Raw genomic sequence first — 15,984 nt, 5'->3', positions numbered from 1 at the left:
GCTAAAAGTTACAAGTATACAGGTCATGTTATTACAGTTAACAATTTCATTTATTATCGTTACAATCGTCATCGTCGACTTTATTTCATTTCTTTACGTTTATTTTATCTTATACTTCACACTAAAATATGATAAAAGTAGATCGATCGATTCTCGTTCGTTCAATGCGAGACAAAGCATTCCAAACTGTAGGAATTCCATTCACTAAAGCGGATAATCGTTTGTTTCATTTTTCTCCAGCGAAATAAAGATATATCAATTTCATTTTTCTCCCGTTTTCTTTATTGTTTAATTGTGTGTCTGCTTTTGTTTGTTGCTTTTTCTACTTTTCGTTTATGCTGAATTTTTCTTTTGCGGTTAGTGGCTCTCGAGTAACATTTCAGGAAGAAACAAGCCTTATTATTATTTAGTCGTTCCTATTCGATCGTTTCTCCAATCCGCTAATGCACTCACGGTTTCGTTAAGAATCTTTAGAAATGTTTTCCTCCCCCTTTTTTTTTTTCTTTTTCAAATTCTCTCCCTCCCAAAGCCCTTAGTCTCAGAATGTGAAGCATTTTAATGTAGTAGTGTGGAGTGGTGTGTGAACATGTGTGTCGATGAGTGTGTGTACACGTGTCGATTTTTCTTGCGCACACAACGTGTCGTTAAACGGTTCGCCTATACACCATCTATACGTCGATATAAAGTTTCTTTCTTTCACGCTTATAGCAGGGTACTTAACATAAACGTAGTACATTTAGAATTTTTCTCTCTATCTGTCTCTCTCTTATTGTAAAACTTGAAGTGTTCTCAATTTTTTTGTTTTTCCTTTAATTTTCTATGTTTTCCCTTCGCTACTATACAGGTTTCTCTTTTTTATTATTATTATTATTATTATTAATTAGTTTCTTTTTTCGACAACAATTACGTCGTCCTAACAGGCGCGCAGAAAATCACTTTGCAGAATTAGAATTTAATACCTTAACTGCATCTACTGTAAACGTAATTTAGAATATTCACGGTGTGTACCAGTGTACTCGCGTGTCTCTAACAGTGTATGTACGTCTATATATGCATATACATATATGACACACATTCCGTTCCTTATTATTTAATTTTGTTCTATTTCGTGTTTTCCTTCCTCTCTGAAATCGCGTGTATTCTGCCTACGTTTTCGTGTAATACCGAAATCATTGCACTACCTGAACGCTACACCAATGACAACTTCCCCATTCTTCCCTTTCCTAGCTTTCTCTTATCGTTTCATTCGAACGCGATCAACTGAGTGTTAAACAAGTTTCAACTTTAATCGACGTTTCATTTGTTCTGTTCTCTGTTGCTTTTCTTTGTGCCTCACAATGATTAAGATACAATTGGCAACAGCTTGAAAAGTTACAAAATTCTGGGGCCGTTAACTGATCATGCAACGAAACCGATGATAGACAAGGAACAAGCTCAGGCAGTGGTTAACTTTCTTTTTGGTTATTACCTATCATCGATGGAATTTGTGCTTTGAATGATAGTTAAAAATGATTTCAACGTGAAAGTCAAAAATACATCGTCGTACGACCAACAGATCTTTCCCGAACGTTATTCCTTACAACTTGGAAAAATGCCCACGTAGTTTCGTGCCGTTTTGATTCGTGGCAAATATATGTACTCTATTATCGAATTTCGACGTTGTTCTTTCTCGCCTACTAAGCCAACAAACAAGAGGGGGAAAAATGCGAATGTGTTAGAAGAATCAATTGAAATACAATAATAAGCGTGTAGAAATGCAATAGCCAATACGTCGTTGTGATACCAACTAATTACATTAATATCCATTAAAAGTACAAGATAAACTCATCGATAAAAACTGTTTCTTGTATAAATTACAATATGAATAGTAAGTTATTTAAGTATAACATTTAATTATAATGACCAGTCTTCAGTGAGCGGGACGTCAAGTATGTGTTAACGTTAAAAACAGACATGTAACGCCCCCGGAATTACAATATATTTATCGTATCTCATCTTTAAATATTGAATGCTTAACTCTTTTTCTTTTTTATTATTTAATTACCTTGCAAACTAAGTTCGTTATATTAAAAGTATTGAATGCGTGCACTATCTAATTAAATTAAGGCAAACGGTGAATTAACTAAATATATTATATATCTTTAAGAAATTCCTCGCAAAAACAAAACAAGAAAAAAAATACATAGAAGAGACAATGATTAAACGAATTTATGAAATGCATGAACAAATGAATAAACATTATTTTATTATTTCAATACGCGAAAAAGACAGCAAGATTATTTAAATAGTAAATGATTCGGTAAAGTAGAGGGAAAATACTAAAACATGCAAAAGTGTAAAAATTGTAAAAATTACACATCTAACATTGTTTATAAAGTTGAATTGTTTGTTTCTTTTACTCTCCCTGTTGATAATGTCTTAAAAGTAACGAAGAATTAAATCTAGCTGTATGTGATCTTCTCCCCCCTCCCATTACTTAAACCTTAATGTACAATTATTACTTCTCTATATGAAATAAAAAGTGTTTCAGTCCTACGAATCAACAATAAATATTTTACAGCAAAAACCATGCTTTTCCGCATGACACCGCTCATAAAATGATTTAAAAGAAAAAACATTTGAGAATGCTTCCTTCAAATACTGAGTTCAGCGCCTATTTATTTAACAAAAAAAGAATTAACAAAAAAAAAAGAAAAAAAGGAAAGAACAAGAAGAGAAATGAGATACCAACCTAAAAAATATAAATACAATCATTTTCAAAGATTCTAATAGGAAGTGAAATCTTAGACAGGGAGAATATAAAAAAAAGTGATTGAAAAAGGTAGAAAATTAAAAGATAAAAGAGGAAAAAAGACAGTAACAACCCTGAGAGCAAGTCGTAATTCGTAAAAACGACGAAATTACGACAGATAGTAACAACAGCTAGAATCAAAGTATTTTTCCCTATTTGCTACCTATTACATTAATTAGATGCATTATTTCTGTATTGAAAAATACTAATAATATCGCGTTAAATATAAATATATTATCTGTTATAATTATTAATTGTCAATTATTCGAATAGTCCCGCTTTCTCGTCATCATTTTGTGTGTATTTTTTCAAATCCATTGCTACCACTTTCGCTTATTATCTCGATATTATACTTTTCCAGCGTACCCTAAAATATATGTATATACAAGTGCGGCAAGGCAGCCATTTAACTTTGTGTCATTATTTACTTTTTTTTCTCCCTCACATTTCCCATCCCTTCGTACTAGAGTAATTTAATCATCCCTCTGAGACTCGTTAATTATAATATAAATTAATTTACCTGGCTTACCGATTCCAGCAAACACATTAATTATATCCTTAATACATCTATAAATCAAATGTTATTATGATCACTTTCTCCTAACGCTTTGCATACACTTAAAAATCCTTTAAATTTATACGCTTTAACTTTATTTTAAAAATCGATAATAGTAAGAAATACAATAGTTAGTAGTAATAATTATAATCATAATCGATATACTAGTGGCTTTTTCATTTACGTTTCTTTATTATATTACTTTATAAAATAAGTTCTGAAAAAACAGCCGTAAAGATAAAAACTTTCTCTCTCTCTCTCTCTCTCGCTATTTAAATTTGCTGCTCTCACAGTCTCTCTCTCATCTTTCTCTCCCTCTCTCGCTCTCTGCCTCTCAAGTAGGTATTAAATAACGTATTATTTAGTACAACCACAAAGTCATCGCCCTTTCAATTTAACTTCTTTTTCATTATCTACTTTTAGCATCTTATTAATTTACTATTATTTGGATGTTCAATAACTTGTGGCCTCTGTTTAATTAGTTTACTTCTTTATGCGCGTAGAAGTGTACGTGTTACATGTGTATCTGTTGAGAGTACGGTTATGTTTTACGTGTTTCGTGTAATTACCATAATAATTAGTGTAAAAGGTGGTTTTCCTTTGATTGAGCTCCCTACTCGTCTTTTCTTGTCTTTAGTTTAGTCAGTAAATGTGTTATTGCGTTGATCCCAGAAGTTTCCACGAGTCGCGTTTGTTAATGCTTTCTCATCATCCCATCGACTTTTACATATCTGTTACTACGATGCTACGCGATACTGTTAATTAAACGTATCGAATCCGAAAATGGTAACGAGCACTTTAAATAGACAATGCGGAGGATAAGTACAGGAGTTAATTGATTTGAAAGTCGATCAATGACATACACAAAAAAAAAATTCGCACCGCTTATTACGAATTTGTGTATTACGAGAAATATGGCAAGGTAAAATAATAAAGAAAACAATGTAGAAACGAAAAAAAGTGGTTAAAGTTACAACAATTTGACGAGAGAAAGAACAGATGCCATAAAGGGAAAGAAAAAGCTAAATCGTATTGAGATCAATAGTGAGGAAGCTTACGCAAATTGTTCATCCGTTATTAATTGTAACCTACTGATTATAGTGTGACCTCGTAAAAAATTTAAAATTACATTAGCGCAATACTTGCAATTCTTATTGACAAAGTAAGACACAACGCGACTCGCTCAGTAATAAACATGAGCATTTGAGAGCATTCTTCCGAAATATTCCTTGTTTAGAACTATGGTAAATCCTACAGAGTAAATACAATTAAGTCATATATTTAATCAGGTAGACTTTTCAGATCGACGCCCCCCGCCGAGTACACCGCACATATTACAAATACCCCTCCCTCCATCCAGTAGATATCATGATCTCTTTCATATCTAATCATCTAAAATTTAAACACTTATAAGCATCATCGTACAATATTTGTTAATTATCATAGACAGTAATAATAGCGTGTATAGTAGTGCAATCATAATGGTTGCAGTAGGAGCAGTCGCAACAGTAAATAGTGATAAATAGCTGTAAATAGTTCATAATGATAATAGTAGTATAATAGTAATAATTATCATAGAAGTAATAATAATAGTAACAATAATTGTAGTCTTAAAGGTGCCTAATAATTAACTATTATAAATCCGAGATAAAAAATAAACTAGTTTCCATGTTTGATGCAATATGACAGTACAGAAACGTGTCTAACGATTCAAAAGTTCTTATTATACAAATTTTCTTTTTTTTTAATCTTCATTAAAAAATTCGATATCTTTTTTTTCGTTTCCTTTCTCGTCCTCTTCCCTCCAAAAACAATCAACTTTTTTCAGATACATGGAAACGGAAAAGGACCAGATTTAGATTAGAAAAAGTCAGAAGTGAAGAAGAATAAAAGAAAAAGGAACTAAACATCAATATGCCTAAGAGATACAATATGAAGATAACAAAACACACAAAAAAAAAGGAAAAGAGAAAAAACATGCTTAAGGAAACTGCAGCCTGCTGTCAATAAAGTTATAGATATACATACATCATATTAAAAGGATCTATTTATTTTACACTATCTCTGTAGTTTAGATTATAAGTCAGCCTGTGTGAACACCTTACTTAATTATTTCATTAATTACTCCTTACGTTTTCATTTTCCTTCATTCCAGCATATCTGTTTCAATAAATACGAGATCGTGGAGGGACGGGTGTCTCAAATGTGTCAGTCATTCGATGACCTTGCACTGGAGACCGTAATATAGTATTTCTTTTATTTAATTATTCTTATTTTCAAATTACCGAAGTGTTCACTAAAAGTATCAAAAAGGTGAACGAGCATCGAAATTTGTGCCATCCACTGAGAAGAAATTTCTCAAAACGAAATTTCATCCATCCCCCGCTCAAATGCTGGTAAGTAATTAATGTTCAGCATTCCCTTATTCTTTACACTCGCTTTCGTTTTATTTGCTTTATTTTACTTATTCCATTCAATCTAACTCTTATAATACTTCTATGTTCCGCTTCCTACCCTCTATCCCAGTGCCATACAAAAATTTACTTGCACCATGGGTGTCCATTTACTCTTTGTCCTGGCATTTTGTTCGTCTTGCTTTTTTTGCTACTTATTCCTCTCTGTTTATCTGTTTTAAGTGTGTGGTTTCAATTGTTTCCACAGTACCTTTGAAACCCAATAAGATCATGGGCCGTTGTCGCGAGCGATCAATGAAATCAATATTTCTAGAACCTAATACCCTCTTTTCCTTGGCAGTTCCATTTTATTAAGTCGGGCAGATGTATTCTCCACTTTCCTTTATACGAATACCAGAAAAAGATATGTCAGAAAATTACTATCTTCCATCAAAATTATCGAGGGGACTGGAAAGTACGACCGCTCGCGAACGACATACTGGCTTGATCGAGACATTCTTTGAATTAAACGATTTCTCGTAAATTCTCGAAAGAGTTTAAACAAGCGATAAATAAAACATTTCGCGTACGATATTTCGATAGAAAACATGATCGTGTAATTCGCAATAAATTCTAGAAAAAATAGTATAAAAGTCTCGAAAACTTTTTAAAATAATCCAACACCGTGACGCTCAAAATAAAATCTGTTGTTCGTATACCCATGAAATATAAATAGATCCAAAGAATGTCCCAAAATTCGAGCACAGATTCTCACGACCAATGCGCAATATTGTATGTTTTCGTGTTTCTCTAAAAATGTAATATGAAATAACCCACGAGCAAGGCCAAGCCATTCAGCGCATCTCTCCATCACGGATCAATTAAAATGGTCATGAGGTGGGCCACTCTTTGAAATCAAAGCCTTGCTGGGGTTTAGGAGCGCTGGCGGCATACCCACCTTGGTTGCTTTCTCCTCCTTGGTACGAACGCTGAGGATAACTAGTGTCAGCGTAATTACCATATGCAGAGTACCCAGTATAATCCGGAGTTTTAGCTGAACTGCTACTGGACCCAGGTGCACCTGAACCGGTGGTCTGTCGCGAATACATGTCACCTGGAACATTGATTTTCACCGTATTATCCAACTTCCCCACTTACCTCGTTTCGTTTATTCATAAGCTGTGAGACAGTTTTCCCCACGACAAAGATACATTTTGGATACTTCCCATGGAATAACCGAGGCACCGATACATAATTCGATTACTTTACGACAGAGAATTTATTATGAGAGTGTTCGTGAATTACAAACGATCGGATGAAAGTATCGAAAATATATCTCTCTCATTTCATTTCGCTTTCTTTTATGAACAATTTTAAATAAAAAAGCAAATTTAACATAAAGGGATTATTATTGTATTAAATAAATTAAGATCAGTACGTGTAGAGAATAGACATAAATACGTGCAATTAAAAAGCATCGTGGACAATTATGAATAAATGTAAATGCATTTGGACGTGTTGACTTTGTAAAAGACTGATTATGCAAAACAAGCAGAGAATTGTACTGATCTCGACAGATTAAAAAACGAATCGATGTCTATTACTATCGGAAACGTAAATTGTTATTATGTTATAAAATTCTAGAAATTCTATGCAATGTAAATTTTAATAGGAAATAAAATCGAAGACAAATTCGACACAAATTCTACTAGACTCTAGAGGAACTGGAAGGAGCGAGAATAGGATTGCACTATACTACATTACAGCAAGATATTTTTTTTTATAAAATTCCACATTTTTATATTCCTTTTTACAATGACATTTACAATAACTCAGAAAAAACAACGTGAATACACTTAAAAAATTATTTCCAGATACCTAATCTACTCTAAAAATACCAATACTAAAAGAGCACTGACCAATTACTAGTCGTGGGAGGTATTAAAAAACAACCAATGAAAATAGAAAGAAAATACTTGTATTGAATTACATAGGACAAAGAATAACCCATTTGGGAAATAAAAATACACAATTAAGAGTGATGTAGCGAATGAGTAAGTGCGAGATGCCGATGATTACATTACTACGATTGTCCAGCGGACCTTGTCTAACGATTATAAGCATAACAAATATTCTAAGCATAGCTCTCTCTACCTTTAAGTATACACACTAATAAAATAGACATATATAAAATAACGATTTACAATTTTCGTAATCCTAAGTCGATCTGTATAAAAACTACGCATATTTATAGTTTGTACAAACGAAAGTACATGCTCTCGAACAATTCTGGACGCAAAAAAGGGAAACAAGCGCTGATACTAGAATTTCCGGATAATTAGGCAAACTAACGAAATGTGCAATTACATGGGAATCGGGGATCTGTAGAGGATCTTACAAATAGGAGAAAAATTTTATTCAATAAAAATAAACTTCTTCACTTTCGTTTTACAACATAATTAAATTCTTCGGTTTCTCGTTCCTCCGACCCCAATGCATGAAAAGCTCATCTCTTGTCGAACTCCGAAAGCCAATTTACAATTAATGAATTGTACGTTAACAGACAAAAGACATTATAACAAAACGGGTGTTACATTCTTGGATGATCCAAGGGGACACTTAACTATAGAATAAATTTTCGCAGTAAAAAAAATGCTGTTAATAAGCGAAACGTGATATCTCTCTCGATATCACGCTAAATTACAATCATGCGGTATCTCTCTTCGCCGCGTGCTTATTCGTTATTAGAACATCATTCTGGATACAAACACACCCGGATATGAATAATAATAAAGATTTTCTAATGAGCTATTTATTAAAAAAAGAAAAATAATGTGTTTTTAGTTGAAATAGTAAGAAAGGCAGACAGGGACACAGAGAAAGACAATGAAGGATAAAAGAAATACGAAATAATAGATAACTTATAGCCAGGCTCGACTATGTGAAAATGGAGCTGTATGCGAAAGGGTGGTAAGAGGACAGAGTTTGTTTGACTGAGCTTGAAGACTCACCCTGCGGGCCAGAGGGGTTCGAGTTGGAGTTGGGCTGCGAGGAGTTAGGCTGAGGGGGCTGAGGTGGTGGCTGGGTCCCAGGAGGAGGACCGTTTTGTGCCATGTTCCAGGAGTTCCAAGAACCCCCGGGCCCGCCCCCCGCAGCCCCGCCAGTACCCGCCGTGGGCCCATAGCCCCCTGAAGCGGCGGCCGCCGGCCCACCTGCGATTATCAATCACACAAAACACGTCACCGACCACCGTTCTCTCTAAAGCGTTTTCTTATTAATTTCATCGATCACTTTAGTGCCAAGTACTAATAAATGTACTAATAGACGACGTTTAAATCCTTACCAAATTAATATTACCACCATTAACGGTTTTTAAAAATATTCGAAGATTATTACTAAAAAAACTGAGCACCAAATGTACTTGGTTTATTATTGAAAGGGTTACTATTACTTGGAAGAGTAATGAACACTCCGTATCAACCATCAATCGAGAAGTTTTGCAATTGTTCTTGGTATAGTAAGAGTTGAAAAGGATAAGAGTCCTGCTTACAAATCTTGTTGCGCAAAAGCAGGTAAATTATTTTATTGTAACAAATAAGAAAGTATGTAATTTAGAGACAGGTTGTATTCGCTGTTCTTAACTGGTCTTGGCACTCAAATGTTCGGTTTTATATATGGAATGTCTTTTAGTGTCCTTAACATTCAATGTTACCTGACCTAAAAATGTCCATGCTTGATTTCCTCGGTAGATAATTCTGCGATAAGAATGTATTTAAAATGTATAAGCATAGTAAATGTTTCATCTCTTTTGCTTGACTATCGTAAACTTTGGTTTCTCTAGATCTGAATTATTTTATAAGAAATGCAAGCACAGACATAGTAGATAACACATCATGAGGTTCAATATCTCGGAAGTGTTCATTATCGAGAAAATGTATTGATTCAGACTCGACGAAGAAAACATTGTATGTTTTAATTCCAAATTACTCTGCAAAAATAAAATGTAATTACTGGTCTCACGATATGGTCAAACGGAAATTTGTAGCAACACTGATAAACATATGATATTAAAAAGTATGTTAAAGAATAAGTAAGAAATGAGTCTGAATTGACATAATTTCGATATACACTTAATATTTATGATGTCCTATTGTATTCTCTTTCCATAATAACCTCCAAAGAGTATCAAAGAAATGATAATTAATTGTGTATTAAAAATATTTGCTTTCTCATCTTTATTTTTTCCTAACATCTCCAAAAAGGATGGAAGGGGTAAGGATAGGATCAAAGTTACTGTTAACCTTTATAACTATGACCTTATAGTATACTATCCTTCCGAAAAATATATAAATAAAATTATCAGATGGTTTTTAAATTACGAACTGAATTTTAAGAAAAAACTTTCCAATTATCATTTATAATGAATTACAATTAAAACTGTTTCAAAACAATTATACAGAACGTGACGAGAAATGAAATCATATTGGTACATTTTTAATGTACTTATAACCAAACTTATCAAATATTTTGTTATTTTTAAGAACAAATTGAATAGTCAATTTAGTAGAACTTACCATAGCTTCCATATCCTTGAGTAGCCGCCGCAGGCTGGACATTGTAACTATTCCCCCACTGATGGTGGGGAGGCGGCGGTATTTGTTGTTGTTGTGGAGGACCAGGAGGTGCACCCCAACCTTGCGAATTATATTGAGTAGTGTATCCAGCAGCATATCCTCCAGTCTGAGGACTGGTACCCCAACCTTGATACTGCTGCATCATGTTTCCTGGTGGGCCCATTGGACCCCCCATCATAGGTCCACCCATCTGACCATTTGGACCGCCCATAGGTCCCATATTCCCAGCCATACCCATTGGAGGCCCACCTTGTTGAGGTGGTCCCCATTGACCTTGATGGCTATCATTCATTTTGCTAGAAGAATCTCGTGGTTCTGCACGTTTGATTTCAACCTGTAATCAAAAAATCAGGACGATATGTATGAAACACAACACTCTTATTATCCATCCTCTATGATTGAAATTAATTTGAGATAAATAGGATTTCAACCTCGATTGAATATAAACAATCCTATTTATATCTTAATTTTTATTTTTCTTACTCTTTTGTGAGAATATGATTAAACCTTTGGAACTCGCCGAGTCTTACATCGATTCTAAAGTATATTCTAATTTTTGACTTGCCATATAACGCATATATATACGATATTCTAGACCTTTCACTCTTTTAAATTGATACTTATATATTAAGGACTAAACATACAATAGTTAAGAGTAACATAGTATGAGAAAATTGTGTAAAATGAAATAAATACTATAACTAACATGATTATGTAAAACTATGCGGTACATAACAGTAAATTACCGTTCACACATACATTCGTACTTATTATTATTTTACATTACAATAATCTAATGATATATAATATATACTAGTGTGTAGGTATGCTATACCTGTTTTCCATTTAAGTTGACGAAATGCTCCGCTACGCATCGGTCCACTGCGTCTTCATCCTCAAAACTGAGAAAGCCAAATCCTATCGCCCAAACGTGAGAGTATATCAAAAGGTGCCCCATACATTTATACAACAAATACATTTCCTTTATATATAATCCCAACCTTCTGAATTTTTGTCATCATACCATTAGCATTACATTTTATTCTTTTCTGCATATTTTATTTGTACAAATTGATCGTTACATCAATTATCCTTTATGATATTAATGATAATGATTACGAGTATGATTTGAAAAAACATATTTTTATAGTATTTTACACGTAATTTTTTGGTATCAATTGGAACATGCATCTTTCAAAATTTTGTAAATATTTATTGTACAGAACAAGTTCATATAGTATTTATTTTGAATAGTCATAAACTTAAAATACTTAATCTAGTAAATTTATGATGGCTGATTTAAAGAAGCTTCTTAGATTCCTATTTAATGCTACAAAAAATATTCACATATTTTGAATGATTATAACGATGCTAATTTTCTTTTTCATTATTAGGAAAAAATTTTGCTTACAGAATAAGCTGTCACCACATAAGATTATCTGCTAATCTAGTTAAATAAACGCATATCATCTCAATTGTAAAGAAATATATCTTGTTAGAAAGATATTATGCATAAAAAAAGGTTTATTTGTTGTCCTCGCTAAATTTATTAACTTCTTGAATGCAGCCACCAAAAATGAATATATAAAGAATAAAGAAGTAATATACCTATATCTGAGTATTGAACAGTTAATACATATTAAAATATAAAGATATCAGTATTAAGATAAAAAATTTTCAAGTAAAAAGACTACTGAAATAAATAATATTCTACTTTATGTAAATATATAATTGTTATAAACTGTAAGCTATACGTAATTTTTTATACACATATGATATTAAGAATAAATATAACTAACTCATTTATTATTTAATGAAGAACAAGTGGGTAATAGTAATAAAAAATCAAATTACAGCGTATCTTACTAGTAGCTTAACTTGACGTAAGTTATGTACATTTTAGCTTATGTACTTAATAATCTGATAGTCTTAAGCTATCCTTAATAGAACTTAGCCAAAATCACAATATATATTTAATGTAATTTAATATAACATAAAGTATCTTAACGTTTTTTAAGGTAAGACAAGGCGAATTATTAAGAGTAGCAAAATAGGATAAGAATACTATGTAAATAACTATGCATAATGCATTGAGTTTTATATATAAGTACTTAAAATATTTTATAAATATGTATTGAAAACAAATAATATTAATTAAGAAGACTGTGAGTCAGGATGTATTAATCATAATTATTAAAGGAAGCAAGAGCAGGGTCTTTAAAAAAGGGTAATCAAGCAGAGGAAGTTTAATGACCACAAATTATTAACTGACTTTAGGCACAAAATCATATTACTCAAATTTATATTAATTAATTATTATCTTTAAAGTTTACGCTTATTTTCTTTCGTCTTTTTATATGTTAAAACTAGATAAAATTTTAATGTTGTACTTTAAGTAATGGGTGTGCTGCATTCAAGTCAGAATTTTTGATTCCTTATAAAATATACTCATATGCACATATTTATTTTGTTATGTTACTATAATGTGTATATCAAATTACATCAAAAATATGTTAGTGAAAAAAACTTATTTCAAGAATTCTGACTGTACTTTCGGACACATAATAAACAAGATGATGATATCCAAATATTTATAAAGCACATTGTTGACCATGGTTCCCATTATATTAAAAAAGGAAATACTCTTATAAATACAAAACATCATTGGATAAAGTGATATCTTGGATATCATTAATGTAATAAATGGAAACCATTTCAAACAATGCCAATTTAGATATATACATATAATTATCACATCGTACTCACCTCTTGACTTCTTCTTTTCTTGATCATACATTATGACAACCTCCATAACTTTACCAAAACGGGTAAAGAATGACCTCAAATCTGTTTCAGTCACGTTACTTGGTAAGCCACCAAGGAAAACTTTTGGAAAGCCTCCACTGCGTTTCGGCTTTTGCTGAGTGCGTGGATTACAAGGCTTTGGGTCAATCTGTAATAGACACATAAACAATAGGCATAAATAAATTTGTTATATTAAATTATATCAACTCTAGAAACATTTATATTATTTTTATTTTATTAAATAAACTAATACTAACTGTGCGCCCATCAAGTTGATGCGGTCCATTCTGAAGAACTAATGGAACATTAGCTGGATCACTAAATGTTACAAATCCAAAACCACGACTGCGTCCAGATTCACTGTTTTTCATAACAACACAATCAATTACTTCGCCATAACGGCCAAAGTAACGTTGCAGGTTTTCCTGCGTTGTCTCCCACGACAAACCACCAACAAACAGCTTTCTGTAGCAAAAAATTAAAAAAGAGTTATTAATATAACCATATAATTAATACAATCTAAAAAAAGTGTTTTCAAGACAAATTACAATTAACAAGAATAAACAAATATTTCGAATAAAATAACTACTGGAATACAATTTTTATAACAGGTTATATAACGAAAAAAATTTCGAGGGAGATATTGTACGAAATATATCTAGGTTATTTAATATAATAAATAATGAAAAACAAAAAATGATATCTGCATTTCATACATATTCATTTCATATTTTATATTTATATATATATAAATAATAATATATATATTATAATATATATATAAAAGTACATAATATGTATTACAAAACCATTTGTCAATAACTTATTCATTCCGATAATAATTCATAACATTAACGTATCCCACGATACAATTTTTCTCAATAATAAAAATTCTCGGAAAAATCGGTATATAATACACGGATTAGCACGTATCTAACAATAATCGTAATTAGTGAAGCATGCACGAAGAAAGTCATGTAGCGAGGGAGTATTGAAATACTTCGATCTTTCAGGATATAGAGCATAAAAATAGAGAATCTAGAGCTAAAGGATGTAATGAGCGACGATGCAGTAGCATACTTTCACACCGAAATAATATATAGAAAATATACGATATCCCTTAGCTATCATACTCATGATCAACGATATCTCCAAAACGGCACTATCTAAATGACTAAGAATGCCGGGTCGTGCACGAGAAGAACACTAGACAAGACCGGCATCGGCGAATTATTCCTCTCTCACGAAATGCTACATATCCCAGTCGCTTATTGCTATGGGGAAAAAGGTTGGCCTCGCGTATCGTGGAAATCATATACAAGTAGCAAAAGCTAATGACGTTTTACGTTGTGCGGATAAGAAATTGAGCTCGAGATCAAGAAAAGATTGTAAGGAAATATGAAATACGAAGTAACTGCAATACGCAAATGGAGATCCCACGCAATAAACCCGACAGCCCGTGAACGCGTCGATCGAAAATTCTCGCATAAAAAATAGCTTCAAACGGCTGCTAATACACAATTCAAACTTACCCCTTTTCGTCGTCGTCCATTTCGGTTTTCACTCTCATAATATTTCACTTAAAACTACGAGAATGTTGTTAATATTAGGGCGCGAATGGGAATATGGCACGATGCTTAACGCGGACGAGGCTAATGGCTCCCTACGATGAACGCGACGTCGAGAACAGAATGTAAACGTAACGAAGCGACTCGCGTCACTTCCGTTAATGAACTAGTCAAATCAGCAATCGTATTCATTGGCGCCTCAGGGGTGTGCGCAGTGGAGCAATACTCCCTCTATAATACAAGTCTTACAGCTACATTTTATGTTCGTTAAATAATTCACGTTTTGACTAACAGTATCTTTTTCCTAAATAAATGACACGCATTTATGAAAATTAATGGATATTTCTCTTATTAAGGAAATAAATTATAGTTGCAAGTTTGTACCGATTAAAGTCTCATTGCAAGGATTTGGTTATTACAATCCTGAAGAAAATATTATACAAGTTCAATGAATTCAATATGCAAGTAAACAATTAATGGAATGATCAATAAAATTTTTTTTTATATTGGTATTAGATAAATAAGAAATATGTCGGAATAAATATACCAGTTGAATGCAGTAGTGCTTCTGGGTTCAACGATCTGTCGTCACATAGCTCCCGCCATTTTGTCCTCCAACTGGCGGGAAATTTTAAATCGGCTGCAATTTATCAGCGCATTGAAGATACGCTTCGTATACAGAGAAAATTGAACCCTCTTTCTTTAATCGTGAGAACGTGCCCGCCCGCATGAAAAAAATGTATCTACATCACAAACTATCGTATATCTATCGCAAATTCACAGTTTTATCAGATAAAATATACTAATTTCCTTCCTACATAAAATGCAATCTTCTAGTTATTGCATAATGTATAAGAAACCGTGCATTGTGCAACGCATTAGTGTCTATACCAATATTAATTTCATGAAGAACTCAGGCAGAACGATGGTTTTATTAAAATCTGTGTAATCTCCTGCGTTAGTACGTGAGATCTAATTAAACACATTTTGCTTGAATTTAAAGTCAAACATCATGTTCGAGATGCATACCAGAAACAACAAATTAAATATATAAATCACACCTACATATGATGCAATGCAAAAATAATTTTATGCATTTTTTCCTTTTTTCCCGGACGAATTATTTGCATTGCATCATGTCGAATCTCTTATCTGATAAACTGCGATAATGTAAAACAAGCAGAACCGAACGATCATCAAAGCAATCGTTAGCCTCTGGATATTTTTAAAAATGTAT

At 32.6% G+C, this 15,984-nt stretch overlaps 1 protein-coding gene across 4 annotated transcripts in view; it reads right to left on the bottom strand.

Moving 5' to 3' along the window:
• LOC117216492 (heterogeneous nuclear ribonucleoprotein 27C-like) overlaps positions 1–14,889 on the bottom strand; it is a 30,094-nt gene extending 15,205 nt beyond the window's left edge. For 2 of the 4 annotated variants that reach the window (XM_033463206.1, XM_033463207.1), the window contains exons 1-7: positions 14,712–14,889; positions 13,437–13,644; positions 13,141–13,327; positions 11,210–11,292; positions 10,315–10,708; positions 8,752–8,952; positions 6,699–6,854 (exon numbers count right to left, since the gene is read on the bottom strand). In XM_033463206.1, coding sequence (XP_033319097.1) covers positions 6,699–6,854; positions 8,752–8,952; positions 10,315–10,708; positions 11,210–11,292; positions 13,141–13,327; positions 13,437–13,644; positions 14,712–14,749 — 1,267 coding nt within the window. In that variant the 5' untranslated portion in view covers positions 14,750–14,889. Of the gene's footprint in view, positions 1–5,376; positions 6,142–6,698; positions 6,855–8,751; positions 8,953–10,314; positions 10,709–11,209; positions 11,293–13,140; positions 13,328–13,436; positions 13,645–14,711 lie in introns of those variants that run through there. The other 2 variants (XM_033463208.1, XM_033463209.1) reach the window with 2 other exon arrangements.
• Positions 14,890–15,984: the final 1,095 nt, after the last annotated feature.

Source organism: Bombus bifarius, unplaced genomic scaffold, assembly GCF_011952205.1.
Source record: "Bombus bifarius isolate JDL3187 unplaced genomic scaffold, Bbif_JDL3187 scf7180000010271, whole genome shotgun sequence".
Taxonomy (NCBI): Eukaryota; Metazoa; Arthropoda; class Insecta; order Hymenoptera; family Apidae; genus Bombus; species Bombus bifarius.
The sequence above is the reverse complement of the archived record's forward strand: the minus strand, read 5'-3'. Positions and strand labels throughout refer to the sequence as shown.